At 34.7% G+C, this 14982-nt stretch overlaps 2 protein-coding genes across 8 annotated transcripts; both read right to left on the reverse strand.

The window, feature by feature from the left end:
* Nucleotides 1-9315: 9315 nt before the first annotated feature.
* LOC106373730 lies at nt 9316-10392 on the reverse strand. Its single transcript, XM_013813863.2, has one exon. The coding sequence runs from the start codon at nt 10390-10392 to the stop codon at nt 9316-9318; it is 1077 nt and encodes a 358-aa protein (XP_013669317.2).
* A 484-nt stretch (nt 10393-10876) lies between these two features.
* Nucleotides 10877-13372, reverse strand: LOC106376785 (transcription factor bHLH112-like). Of its 7 annotated transcripts, none has more exons than XM_013816901.3 (8): nt 12912-13370; nt 12407-12791; nt 12213-12311; nt 12061-12126; nt 11875-11940; nt 11720-11773; nt 11456-11583; nt 10877-11372 (listed from the first exon to the last, which is right to left on the reverse strand). In XM_013816901.3, exons 1-8 carry the CDS (start codon nt 13229-13231, stop codon nt 11315-11317), a joined length of 1176 nt encoding a protein of 391 aa, XP_013672355.2. In that variant the 5' UTR covers nt 13232-13370; the 3' UTR covers nt 10877-11314. The 7 variants fall into 7 exon arrangements, with proteins under 7 accessions (XP_013672355.2, XP_048601803.1, XP_013672354.2 ...); XM_048745846.1 differs by having other exon boundaries at nt 10877-11116; nt 12912-13366; XM_013816900.3 differs by having other exon boundaries at nt 12213-12314; nt 12912-13363.
* Nucleotides 13373-14982: the final 1610 nt, after the last annotated feature.

Raw genomic sequence — 14982 nt, forward strand, 5'->3', positions numbered from 1 at the left:
AAAGCTCCCAAAATTTTTTTTTAGCCCCTAAATTTACCAAAAAAAAATTTTAGCTGGAATTTTTTAAAAACCGCCTACAACCCCCTAAATCTCAGGGCCGGCCCTGCACATATTAGTAAAAAATTGTAAAAAGGGTGCATTGAACTCCCCAAATACAAGAATTATTGGGTATAATCATTTACAAATTAACTAATATAGTTATAATTTATATATGTAACATTAAAATTATCAAAATTTTATGGGTGCGCTTGCACTCACAAGCACCAATAAAGATTACATTCAATCCACCTTTATATTTGTTTCTATAATAGCATTTAGAGGTAAAATCACCCTAGCCGTACTCTATTTCTTCCTCAAAAATAGAGATTGATATTTTCACCTCTATATTTAGAGGAAGAAATAGCATTCCTCTATAATAGAGCCATACTTTTTTATTTACAAAATGATCCAATAACTTTTTACTTTAACAATTATAACAAAAATAAATATTTTTAGTGAAATGTACTGTTTATATAAACATATAATCATATTTTTTATTTACATAATAGTTTCTATAAAAATATTCAGTGTAAATAATATCATAATTTATCTTGATATATTCTTTTTTAATTTTAAAAATAGTATATATTAGAGACAAATCTATATATATTATAGAGTTCCTTTATTTTAGAAGAAAAAATAGAGAAATACATTGGAGATAGTAGAGGAAACCAGCAGTTCCAACGAAGCACAAGCAAGAAAAGAAAAACATTATGAATACGTACACTGATATAACTTTACACATGCATAGATTTATTTAATTCAAATAACCGTGTAGATATGCATGGGACCTGTTGAGTATGTATCGAGTTTGTTATCTTGGTAAGAATTTAGTTCTTTCATACATATATATTTTTGGCGGCATTTGATAGATTAGACACATACAAGTCTACATAGTAATAATTGAACTATTTTTTTATTTAAACATGAACTAGATCACGAACCGCGCGGATTTTTATTTTCATTTATTTTTATATAAATATTTTGTTTTCAATTCTAATAAAAACATATAATATATCCCAATTTAGAATTGAAAACAAAATATTTATAATAGAATTGAGATCTAAAATATTTTTGTTTTTATTTATTTTTATATAAATATTTTATTTTCAATTCTAAATTAGGATATATTATAAGTTTACTGTATATTTATATGAAAACAAATTGGGATATATTATAAGTTTTCAATTCTAAATTGGGAAAAATATACAATAAACTTATTATGTTTTTAAATACAAAAAATCATAAGTGTCTATCAATTTTTAAAACATAATAAGTTTACTGTATATTTTTTTCATTGAATATATTGTTTTAAACTTTCACATGTATTTGTATCTTCTTCTATATATATATTTTCGGATTACTATTTTATTATTTAAATCGTAACTATATATATAAAGATTATTAAATATTGTTTTATTGTCATATTCAAAGATATTGTAACATTTCACAAATTTAGAAAGTTTTTAAAAAATTAAACTTTTCGCTTCATAGATTTATATTATCAAGTAAATAATTAAACATTTAGTTTTTGTTTAATTTTTAAAATAAACAATATAGTTTAAAATTTGTTTTCATTGGTTTAAGGTAGTAAAGATTAATCATTGTTAGATAATATGATTTTTGTTATTTAAAAAAAAAATCTTTATAATTTTAAAAGTTAACATCGACAAATATTTAAATATTTAGCATATAGAGGTATAGTATTACAACATTAAATTATATCTATTTAATTTATACTATCTATAAATCCAATGGAATTGATAGCCCAATAAAAATTTATGGTAGGCCCAAAATTTAAATGATAAGATTAAATATTAAATTTAACATGACTTTCTAGAAATAGGTCTATTAGGTCCATTTTTTAAAAAATCACACATGAATCAAGGTTGTGATTTCTGTTTTAATATATAAGATATAAGATATTAAGAATTGGTTGTTATAGTTACCTATATTGTAGATATTGATATATTCATTGTAAATCTGGCATCAAGTATATTAGATCGATGATATTGTTTAGGTTGTTATGGAAAATAAAAAAATTTTACGTGATTCTGTTTCGAAAATATATGAAACAAATTGAGAAGGTCAGGGCAACAATAAATATGTGAGCTTGATCTCCAAGCTTTAAAATAAATGCTTAGAATATCCTATATGTTAGTACACTCACGAAAATTATATATTCTTTGAAAGTAGATATTGCTTTGATTAGTTATAACAGAATAGGAATTAATCTTTATTTAATTTGAATTGTTAACAGAATAGATGTAGACTAGGTGATAACCCGCGCTTTGCGCGGAATGAGATTATTATTTTTGGTATTTATAAGATAAAAAGACATAAAGTCTGTTATGTGGACATCGGTTTGATTGTATGTTGGATTTTGTTGTATTTTACTCTATTGAAATATAAGAACCATTCGAAAGTCTTATTTATTTTGGTTTGGAGAATTCACAAAAGTGCTGGAGGTTAACGATGAAAAATATTGTAGAAGAAGTCTTATAAATAAAAAGCTCAATTTTATTAAGACACATAAAGATAAAACTGATAATACGATTTAAATCTATTGCCATAAACTAAGTTTTTGAAATATATGCAAATCACCTATTCATAATTAACTCAATCACGCATATTAGCAAAATAGGCAACCGTCGTATAGTAAACTTGAAATAACCGAACTGAAGCGTGGTTTATCTTCGTTGATTTCAATAGACGTTCCACTTCGGAACCGACCGGTTCGATTCGGTAAACCCACAATCAGAAGTTCCAACTTGGAACTAATAACAGTCGCGTATGAATATATCTTTTTTTTTTGGTTTTTACGTGGCTCTCTTAGCCATTCATCTACAACAAACTGCACAAGTGAAGAAAAAAAAAGAAGAATCTTCTAGTTTAGCTTAAAAGCTGTGTGTTTATCCTATAGATTCTGTACCGATTATCAACTCTGTTGCAGAATCTCCATGATCTCATAAGACTTCGACCCTTTTTGCCTTCGCATGCACCGCCTCCATTAATTTGTACGTGATAATAAAGAATAAACAGTATGCTTAAAAGAACGTATGGTAGGTAAGAGTGTGCTGGCCAGCCATGCAAACGTAAAATTATTATCATTGGCAATGTAAAAATGTTATCATTTGTGTTCGTGAGCTTGACAAAAGAAAGGGGAGAAGAGTTCGTGAGCTGCAGTAGTTTATAATAACGATAATTCTAAGCTTGACGAAACAATGGGAGAAGAGTTCTCTTTTTGACAGTAATAATCAACAGCTACACACAAAATGCAAAAGAAGTCGCCTCACAAAGCCGATCTAATGAACCGAAACTTATAGGTTCTCTTCTCCTCTTCAAGACTTCAACAATGCACTAACGGATGCGTTGGATTTCTCACGGGTTCGGTCGAGAGACACAGTTCTTTTCATCTTAGTTTGTGTGACGCTTGTCCACGACTAAAGTCCCCATCTCAAGAACCTTGCCGAGAATAACCTAGATGGATCGTCGTGTAGGCCATGCGAAGAAGGAAGAGGAGACTTCTATGTTCATTAGACTAACAGATGTATTTGATTTCTCTATTTTGTCTTAAAACACAGTTCTTTTCATCTCAGTTTGCAATTTATAATCTTTTTTGTCTATAAAAATTGTCATCACCTGATGTCTGATGAGATATGTTGAAACCTTGAAGGTGTGAAGAAGATTACAAACTGTTTAGAAAGTGTTTCAATCCTCAGGCTAGTTTATAATCAAAAGCTCGTTAAGAAGATCACACAAAAAAAAAAATACCAAGATGCTGCAAAAGATGAAAAAATAAGGAAATAAATATGTGAGAGTGTCTCTCTAAACGACACGTGTCAATATTGGTGTGAACACATTAATTGCAATGCTCCTCTTTTAATATATAAGAGATATCTATTGTTGCAACTGAATGTAGATATTCTAAATTTCTTATAGCCGTTAACAATGGACCAACTTCATCTTCTCCAAATGCATCAATGTCTTCAGTAAATTATTAACATAGTTTCAGAGCTTACAATCCAATAATCTTTAGTAAATGGTAAGACAACTAAATGAACGTAATTGTATCAAGCGACCATTATTTTAATATTGTCTTCTGCTTTCATTGACTTCAAAAACATAAATGGACGTTAACAATGGACCAACTTCATCTTCTCCACACTAATCAATGTGTTCAGTAAATTATTAACATATGTTCAGAGCTTACAATCAAAATATCTTTAGTAAATATTGTCTGCAAACACAACACTACAAAAACACAATGATTAAACAAATAATCTGGGAACACGTCTGTTCATGTCAAACTTTACATGAAAACCACAAACTCTAGTGAGTTATAGAGAGTTATATCTAAGCGCATAGAGATTTATAGATTTATATGTCTCTCGAAAAGATTTTTTAATAATGTCTTTTATTTAATATAAAGATTACTAATGATTGAAAATGTAATGTGACCAACTCTAGTAGATAGTCCATTTTTTAAAAAAAATCACACATGAATGAGAAATCATAACTTCTGTTTTAATATATAAGATGATGTTTTTTTTTATCAAACTGAAGCATACAAACTAATCTTTAAAAGAAGGTGCATCAGGTGGATGAACCTTTTCTCCTTATATTTAAATAAGAGTTAAAATATTATTTCATATTTACGTGGCCAGAAGATGAAATGTAATGAAATACCTTCAAATCTGAATTACTTTAGTTTTTCAAAGTCTGTCTACGACTTAAAACATTATTTCATGTTCATGATATTGAACGTCAAATTGGTATATATCAGTATACAAATATTAAACCATATCTGTATATTTAAATCATAAAGTAGGAAGAGTGGGCCTGTTGTCTACTGGCTTCCACTATCAAATTTTGATAATATTAGTTCAAATCGAACGAATAAAAGTTCAATACATGGAAACACATGTATATAGGCATGGATATTTACGAACATAATAAATACATGGGTATCAGAAATGTAAATCAGGAATTCTAAAAACATTAAACTCGATCAAGTCTAATTTGTGTTATCTTTCCTTGTTACCTTTTTTTTTGAACACCTATTTCCTAGTTACCTAATTATCAAATTATCACTGTTATAAAGCTAATTTTTTATCACCATTGATATTAACTAAAATAACTCATTTGTTCACAATAATATCCAATATCAATTTATTGTAATCTTATATTCATTAATCTGACATTGCTAAAACCACTCATTTGATTAGTGTTCTCTTATCCACTACTGGTTTCAATTTACCCACAGTTATAATTATTTATAAAATGAACACAAGAACAAATTTCAGTGGTAACTATAAAACAATTTTATTAATACTATAAGATAATTAACATCATAACATATATAAAGTGTAACCAAACTAATACTTCATACTTTACTATATCATGGCATGTTTTTTGTTGATAAATCTCGAAATAACTTAAACTTTGGTATTCCAGGAAATGTCAGTTTCACTTAGTCGGTCTGTAAATTTTTGAAGAATGTGGATACGAATTTAAATAATTGTAGTTTATTCATTTTAATTAATAAAAATATATTTATAATGGTATTTGCTTCTATCAGTTTCACTCTTTAAATTTTTGTTTTTTAGTTTAATTGGTCGGATTTTCTCAAATTTATACATATTATATCTATGTAATTTGTACATAATAAATAAATAAATAAATAAATATATATATATATATATATATATATATATATATATTTGTGGTCCATCTTTGTGGTCGTCGACAGATTTTCAAAAATGGTTCACTTTATTCCTTGCAAACGTACGACTGATGCGGTTCAAAGTTGCCACCCTGTTTTTTCGCGAGATCTATCGTCTTCACGGGTTACCTTTGTCTATAGTCTCAGATAGAGACTCCAGGTTTTTGGGTCACTTTTGGAAATCATTGTGGAAACTACTCGATACAAGCCTTGATATGAGTTCTGCTTACCATCCTCAAACCGACGGTCAAACCGAAGTTACTAATCGTTCACTTGGTAACCTATTGCGCAGCTTGGTAGGAACTTCTATCAAGATGTGAGATTCTAAACTACCTCAAGCAGAATTCGCACATAATCATGCTGTTAATCGAAGCTCCAAATTCAGCCCTTTTCAAATCATTTATAGTATGGTTCCTCGCGCCCCGCCGGACCTAGCCACACTACCTGATCGCGTTCGTCTGCATGGTGGTGCCGAAGAATTCGTGGAGCAAATTCTTGAGACTCATGTCCACGCTAAAACAAATTTGGAAGCTGCAGTTACAAAGTATAAAGCCGCTGCTGATTCACATCGTCGGCGCCTTGTATTTGATGTAGGCGACTTAGTTTGGGCATTCTGACTTGTGACCGCATGCTGCTCACGCGTATAAAAAATTAAAGGCCAAGAAGATAGGACCATTGGAAGTGTTGGAGCCAATCAACGATAACGCTTACCGCCTCCGCCTCCCACCAGATGTCATAACTTCAAACGTTTTTATTGTTAAATATCTATCCCGTTACCTGCCACCAGATCAGCCCAACGATTCGCGGTCGAATCCTCTTCACCCCCGGGGACCTGATGCAGCAGCATCTTAGACGTTTAACGGAAAATTTCCTATTTCATTGTGTCATGTTTTCCATTAGCTTTATGTTTCCTTTTATGATTAGGTTTTTAAGTGTTATGACGGTTTAGAGAGTCCTATATAAGGAGTTTTCTTCTAGCTTTGTAAGACACGCTTTTGATAATAAATAAACTAGCTTTGAGCTTTATACCTTGAAAGATATTTGATTCAATTCATCTTGTTCGAGAAGCCTTGAGAGAGATTCGATTAAATTCATCTTCTTCAAGAAGCAGGTCTCTAGAGTTTTCAATCGAAAACCCTAGATCAAGCTGATATCTTGTTCGTACCCTCCATCAAATCATATCCCCGTTGAGTTCGCGGTAAACCCACCACAAAGTCCATACTTATATCCGTCCATGGTTGCGTTGGGATAGGTAATGGAAGATACAAACCGGCGTTGGATGCTTGACCTTTTGATGTTTGACAAGTAATGCATCGTTCCACAAATCTCTCAACGTCACGGCGAAGTGCATGCCAAAAATAAGAAGTTGAAACGAGATGCAAGGTGCGATCTCGACCAATATGACCTTCCTTGTGTAGCTCAGAAATAAGTTGCAGGCGAAGACTGCAATCCGGAATACAAAGTTTATTGTCACGAAACAAGAAACCATCATGTATCGAATATGGTGGAGCAGGGCCTGTCGTCGCAGCCGTCCATATCGGCTCAAAAAATGGATCCGTCGGGTAGAGGTCAATGAAGGAGCTGAACCCCGGAACAGAGACGTGGAGGACGGACAGCAGAGAACACCGGCGACTAAGGGCATCGGCGACATGATTGCTTGCACCGGAAGTGTGACGGATAACAAAAGAAAATTGTTGTAAGTATGCTATCCACGAAGCGTGGCGCGAAGAAACCTTATCCTGCGTGCTGAGGTGTTTGAGAGCGTCATGATCTGTATACAAAACGAATTCCTTGTGGAACAAGTAATGTCTCCAATGCTTGATAGCTTGAACTATAGCATAGAATTCGATATCGTACGTACTGTATCGAAAACGTGCGCCTGAGATTTTCTCGCTGAAAAATGCAATAGGTCGATTCTTATGACTTAAGACGGCACTGATACCCGTCTTGGAAGCATCACAATGAAGTTCGAACACGGCGGAGAAGTCTGGAAGGGCGAGAATGGGAGCCGTACTAAGCTTCTCCTTGACGATGTTGAAGGCTGTTGCGGCTTCTGGCGTTCACAAGAAAGCGCCTTCGCGTATGCAGTTGGTCATAGGTGCCATAATAGCGCTGAATTGCGGGACAAAATGGCGATAGAAGGATGCTAAACCATGAAAACTACGTGCTTCCGAAAGTGTACTAGGCTCTGGCCATGATCGAATGGTTGAGACTTTGCTCGGGTCGACAACAAGACCTTCTGCTGAGACGATGTAGCCGAGGAAGTGTACCTCCGACGAACCAAATGAACACTTTTTTGAAGTTGTGAAAAGTTTATCACGCCTTAGCACAGAGAGGACTTCTCGGAGGTGTAGCATATGATCGGCGAGTGTAAGGCTGAAGATGAGGATGTCATCGAAATAAACCACAACAAACTTTCCGATAAACGGTCGGAGAGCCTGATTCATGACTCTCATGAAAGTGCTAGGGGCATTAGATAACCCGAAAGGCATTACCATCCACTCAAATAGACCCTCTCGTGTTTTGAAAGAAGTTTTCCATTCATCTTCTGGACGAATGCGAATCTGATGGTACCCGCTTTTCCAATCCAATTTGGAGAAGATTCGTGTCGTTCCTATCTGATCCAGAAGATCGTCCAGGCGTGGTATAGGAAAGCGATAACGTACAGTGATTTTGTTTACTGCTCGGCTATCGACACACATGCGCCAGGACCGTCTTTCTTCGGAATTAAGAGTGTCAGAATGGCGCAAGGACTCATACTCTCACGTAAAAACCCTTTGGTAACTAACTCCTCCACTTGGCGTCGTAGTTCTTCATGTACTGTGGGGCTCATACGATAATGGCGCGGTTAGGTAAGCTTACGTCTGGGACGAAATCTATCTGATGTTGTATATCTCGCATAGGTGGTAATCCTGGAGGCAAGTCTGGTGGAAAGACATCGGGGAATTCTTGAAGAAGTGCTGTGAATTCCGGTCCTGTTTTCTGTGGCATTAGTGAAGTTGATGGAATCATGGTGAGAATAAAGATGATGTCTTCGTTTCTCAATGCTGCCTCGAAGGGTTTCTTATGTAATAATAAGAGGGATGAAGCCGGAGAAGGCGGAGGAGCCGGCGATGGGAGAGGTGGTGGAGATGGTTAAAGAGTGAAGCTCCGGTTGTTGTGTTTAAAGGTATAGGTATTAAGGAACCCATCATGTAGAACACGACGTTCAAATTCCCATGGCCGTCCAAGAAGCAAGTGGCACGCATCCATTGGGACAATATCGCAATATATATTTCATCATGATACGCATTACCTATCGAGAAGGCGACCAAGGCGCGGCGTGTCACGAGTATGTCGTGAGTATGCTCTAACCACGCGAGTTTATAAGGAGTGGGATGCAGCTCTTCTTTGAGAGATAACTTTTTAACGGCATCTGCAGCAATTACGTTCTCGCTGCTACCAGAGTCTATAATAAGTTTACAAAATTTGCCTTCGATAGTACATCGGGAATGAAAAAGGTTGTTGCGTTGCGGGAAGTCTTCGTTAACACGAGGGGCGAGGCAGGAGCGTCATAACATTAGCGAAACTCCAGTCTCTGCTATTAATTCTTCATGATCGTCATCTAGAACATCGTCATCATCTTCAAGTTCGACGTCGCGACCAGACGAGTCAAGTAAAAGGCCTCGTTTGTTGCGGGTTGGGCAATTTGCTTGGCGATGACCGAGTTCTCCGCAAGCAAAGCAACGTAAATTTCCAGTACGAGCTGGACGTGTTGTTGTATCAACTGGAACGATGGCTGTTTCGGTTGGGGTAGCGAGTGTTGGTGGAGTAGTTGTTGATGGAGTCGGGGTCGTTCGCTGCTGTCGAGTCAAGTTCCAAGGTGTGGAACCTGTCTTGCTCTGTGCTTCGACTATTAAGGCCTGTTGATGAGCTTCAGATAATGTGAGCGGGTTAAACAAATTCAATGTGTATTGAATCTGTTGACGCAAGCCACCGATGAAGCGGGCAACGAGTTGCATGTATGAATCATGAATATCGATCCTGTTTAGTAACAAGAAGAACTCAGTTGCATATTCTTCCACTGTGCAGCTTCCTTGACGAAGGTGTTGTAAACGTTGAAACATTAGCTGATCATAGTTATATGGTAAGAACATCTTGCGTATGTGTTTCTTCAATTTTTCCCATGACTCAATTTTAGGTTTGCCTAAACGAAGTCTGGATGCTTTAAGTTGAGTCCACCAAGCGGTTGATCTGCTTCGAAACCGCATTGCTAGGACAGAGACGCATTGGTCAAGCGGAACATGCTTAAATTCCAAGATTTCGTCCACTGTGGCGATCCAGTCAAGGAGATCTTCCGCGACCTGGCTACCATGGAAATCTGGTATTTCGAATTTAAAGCTCTGATCCCATCGCTCGTTAAGTTGAGCTGGTTGAGCTCTTTGTCGATTTTCTCCAAGAACTGCGAATGGGTGTGCATCGTCATCGTGATCAGACTGTTCATCGTCTTGTTCTTCTACTGGTGCGGCGGCATTACGTTGAACTAACAGACCTTGCATTGCTTGAGTAAGTTGAGCAATTTGTGTCTGCATCTCTTCCATGGTGCGTTGTGTAATCTCGGCTTGGGTTTCTTTCTTGGCGCGGGGCATGGTGACGAACGGAGGTTGTTTGTGCGGTTTGCGGGTGGTGATGGTTTTGCTCTGATACCAACCTGATGGAGGGTACGAACAAGATATCAGCTCGATTAGGGTTTTCGATTGAAAACTCTAGAGACCTGCTTCTTGAAGAAGATGAATTTAATCGAATCTCTTTCAAGGCTTCTCGAACAAGATGAATTGAATCAAATCTCTTTCAAGGTATAAAGCTCAAAGCTAGTTTATTAATTATCAAAAACATGTCTTACAAAGCTAGAAGAGAACTCCTTATATAGGACTCTCTAAACCGTCATAACACTTAAGAACCTAATCATAAAAGGAAACATAAAGCCAATGGAAAACATGACATAATGAAATAGGAAAGTTGCCGTTAAAAGACGCTGCTGCATCAGAACGAAAGATCAGTTTATACAAATACAAATCAGAAACATACTAAGAGCTTTCTCTTTAATAAGTGAATAACAAAGACGGCACCAACGGCAAAAATATGTCTATATATAAATTCAAGAACAAGGACAGGAACAAAAGGTTCTTCAACATAAAACAACCCATATCTGCTAAATTCAGCAATAAAACTCCCTACGAAATATTAGATTAAAAGACAAGAAAAGAAGAAGAAAATTCATTAAATTATATCCATGCTTTAGAGTCTGCAAGCTGAATTTAGCATATGTTCCGATCCGTCTTGACAACCACAACACCCTCTCTCTTTATTCACCTATACAGAATTAAAAAGAAGTCGTAATTATTACATGTAAAACCGTTTATATTAAAGTATGTATGTTTCTTTTTCTAAAACGTTTATATAGGTAATTCCATTTTCTAAGCCCTAAATCATTCTTGCTTTTGTAGTTGGTCCCCTCCAACACCATAGTTGTCTCTGCCACCTTTGAAGAGTCACCTTCCTCTTTCATCTCTACTTTTTCTCCAAGTAATGATTCAATCCTTGATCATGACTTGCGAATTTTATTTTTCTTTATATTATTTTAAAACCACGCAATTGATTAGTATTTTGATGGTAATAAAGAACCGTGTGATAAATGTTCATCTTCTCTACCTGAAATTGTTTCTCCCAAACGTCGGTGTCCAAAAATCGGCGGTTGTTTCATTAGCCACCGGAAAAGTGCTTGATATCGGGACGAGACATAGACCGTGTGCTCTTAGTTCTTGATTACCGTTTCCATCCTGGTTTTAAGATTTACCAGATATCAGCATGAACCCATATTAAATTAGTACTTAATACATTAATAAACCTAGACTATATATTGAAGACTCCAAAGCTGGGTACAAATCTGACACAAGATAGAGTATTTTATTAAACCTGCTGTTGTTGATGGATCGGGGCACCTTGTTTCATGTATGGAGTACTTAGAACCTGTATTTAAAACATTAATTATTATGCTCAAAATGCAATTCATTCCTAGGGTTTCTTGATATTTTTTTAAATATTAAACAGAAAAACCGTTAGAAACATACAGTGACTTGATCGTGAAGGAACTTGATGTACTCTATAGCTTCTTGGAGAACCGATGCAGTATCTGTCTGAAAATTAATCCACAGAAAGAAAAAAAGAAGGTCTAAATAAACCTGACCAAGAAGATGAAAATAAAAACTTTGGTTTGTGTATATTATAATCAAATAAATCGAATCTAAATCATTCACCTTTCCGAAAGGTGAAACCAGCTGTTGCAATGAAGTAATCTGGTCCCTTAGGTTCTCTTTTCTCACCTGTTACATTTACAATCAATTTTATCCACCAAGAAATTTAATTAAAATAAAAGGTTACAAACAAATCGTAATTTATGATTATCTACCTTAAAATTTGGCAAGGGTGAAGGCGTGGTAACTCTCTGTTTCTTCGACGCAGGTTCATTGTACTTTCCTCTCTTCAAAGACTCACTCTGGCCTCTTGTCTTCTGATTATTCAAACAAAAAGAAAATTTAATCAATTGGCCGCAAAAATAATATATAAGAATTTTTTTACATATATGTACATATTATTTATTACCTTGGTTTTATCGTCACCGCGAGGGGGTATTATCAGTGGAGTGGTTACATAACTGTTCTGCGTCGTGTTATTTAAGTTAGTGGTTAATGAAGAATTCCAAAAGGGTAGAGAGTTTGTGTTGGCAGAGAAGCTGTTAATATTAGGATTTATGTTATTATTAGCCCAAGAGGCGTGAAGGTTGTTTAATGAGCAGCTAGTGGTGGAAACGAAGCTGTACGGGTTGGGTTCGGGATCATAAAAGGTTCGTAACAAGCTCGAGGAAGAAGAAGTTGATGAAGATGAAGAGCAAGCTGGATTAAGAAGATAAGGTGAAGCAGTTGTCGATAAGAATCCTTGGCCATGATCTTGTGAGCTCCTTAAGAAGCTTGAGTTTAAGTCTTCCTGTCTGAAAAATACAAAAGCAATAATCAAAAATGATATCATAAATTACTGAAGATTTCAATATCATCAACAAATTAAGAATTGAATCAAAATTAAGGTTAGGGTTTTTTCTTGAGAAGTTTACAAAATTGTGTGGTTCCAATCTGAAGAAGAGTTCGAGGAAAACCCTAGACCCATCATTTGCAGCGTCGAGTCGATCGTCACGGTGCTTCCTCCACTGTCGGAATCGGCCTCTCGCTGCCCAGAAATGATGTTGTTGTCTTTACAAGTATTCCTAGATTTGATATTATTCTCTTGACAGCCAAAATCATCGGAAGTGATCGTAGCTCCGAAACAAGGCGACAAGAAATGATCCGAAGGAGACATAACGCTTCTCGGCGAGCTCCACCAAGCACCGCCTCCGCTACCGCAAATTGCTGCCGTTGCTTGAAACTCATCACCCATGTATGTAAACAGAATCAGAAAGCTTTACTATATGCTCACCTCTAGATCGTTATTAGACAAAGGTCAAGAGTTTGTGTATTATGTGATATGAAGGGCGTGAATGTGAAACGCTGGTATATTTTTTATGAGGGTGTGTATGTTTGTTTATATAGGCAAGTACGGACAAGTGTGTGGAAATTACCAGAAATTAGTTGACATTTGAAACAGTTTTAGAGGAAAAAAAAATACTACTGTATATCATCATAACATTCCCAAGTGATTTTTTAAGTAATCTTGAATTTTTAACTAATTCCTAAGGCTGTATATTTTATTTGAAAGGAAGATGTAATAATCATAGAATGTTCCTAATCCCTCAGTCTTTTTTTTTTTTATTATTCTAAGACCAACTGTCTTCGTGAGACTCGTTTCTTTGCTGCTTACCTTTTCTAGGAGGCGATACTTCGAGCATGATTAACCCGGGTTCTTAGGATGAGGTTCTTAACGGAAGTTAAGAAACTGTTTCTTAACTTCCGATAAGAACTCCACTCTAAAAATTCCGGGTTAATCATGGTCTTATCTACGTATATCAATTAGTTTTTAGTTTGAGATTAGTAGGTATTGGGTATTACGCAAGATACCAAGAGGGAGATTATATCTGTTTAAGAAATTATATAATATCAAAATTATCTACGATTGGTTGACAACAAAACGCTATAAATCGATATATAATTTACAAAAACAAAGTGGTTGGTTGACAACAAAACGCTATAAATCGATATATAATTTACAAAAACAAAGTGGTCGGAAATAGAGACTTGTCAAAACTCTCTCGGTTTCGTAAAATATTCTCTCCGTTTCGTAAAGAATGTCACTTTAACATTTTCACATAATTAAGAAAATAATTGAAATACATTTAAGTTCTTATTAATTACACTTATTCAACCAATAATATTTGAAATAAATGAAATTATTTGTAAAATCATTGTATTTGTAATTAATATTAAACTGAAAGTTACATTGAAATTTTAAAATGACACGATTTTTATAACAAGAAAAATATGTTAAAGTGACATTTAATATAAAATAGAGAGAGTATTATTTTGATTTAATCATTAAAGAGATGTAAATCAACCATGAATTCTATTAAAATTAAAATCCAGGCACAATTTCATGATGTTATTCAGTCGTTAATTCTAAATAAATCATTAAATATGCTGTAATTTGATTTCATATTTGTAACTCATGATTCAGAATTTAAGAATGTGTCATTTTTAATACTATTCAGTAAACTTTTGTGTAAAATTATTAAACTGAATTACAATCACTAGTTTGAAAAATGGATATAGCCATGTTTTAGTCCCGGCCAGCGTTATTTTTTTTACTTAGTCACGAGAAGGTTAGGAATATAGTTACAAATCAAAGAAACGTGACACAATCCGTGTTTTTCATGGCTAAGGCTCCGAATGTTACGATCCGCACCGCCCCGCACCGTAGTTAACAGTAACAAAAATATCTACATATATCTATACATTTTTATAATTGTTAAAACCGTACCGCAGTTGTGCCGCTTTTCCGTTCAACCCGCTGTTACCATTCGGAGCCTAAGTAAGAAAACATTACAAAAAAATATTTTGTCACGATTTAACCATAATGTTTATGGCTATTTATATAATAGCTACGAATTTGTTACAAATTTTTTTGTGGCTATTTGAAACTCTAAACTCTAAACACAAGCTTCAAAATTGTCTTTTATATTTAACTTTAAATCTTAA

This window comes from Brassica napus, chromosome C1 (assembly GCF_020379485.1).
Source record: "Brassica napus cultivar Da-Ae chromosome C1, Da-Ae, whole genome shotgun sequence".
NCBI lineage: Eukaryota > Viridiplantae > Streptophyta > Magnoliopsida > Brassicales > Brassicaceae > Brassica > Brassica napus.

Coding starts and splice junctions, on each gene's coding strand:
- LOC106373730 (XM_013813863.2), bottom strand. CDS start 10,392: ATGCCCCGCGCCAAGAAAGAAACCCAAGCCGAGATTACACAACGCACC.
- LOC106376785 (XM_048745844.1), bottom strand. CDS start 13,231: ATGGGTGATGAGTTTCAAGCAACGGCAGCAATTTGCGGTAGCGGAGGC. Junction 12,127..12,212: donor CACCCTTGCCAAATTTTAAG/GTAGATAATCAT, acceptor TAAATGTAACAG/GTGAGAAAAGAGAACCTAAG. Junction 11,774..11,874: donor TCCTTCACGATCAAGTCACT/GTATGTTTCTAA, acceptor TTTTAAATACAG/GTTCTAAGTACTCCATACAT.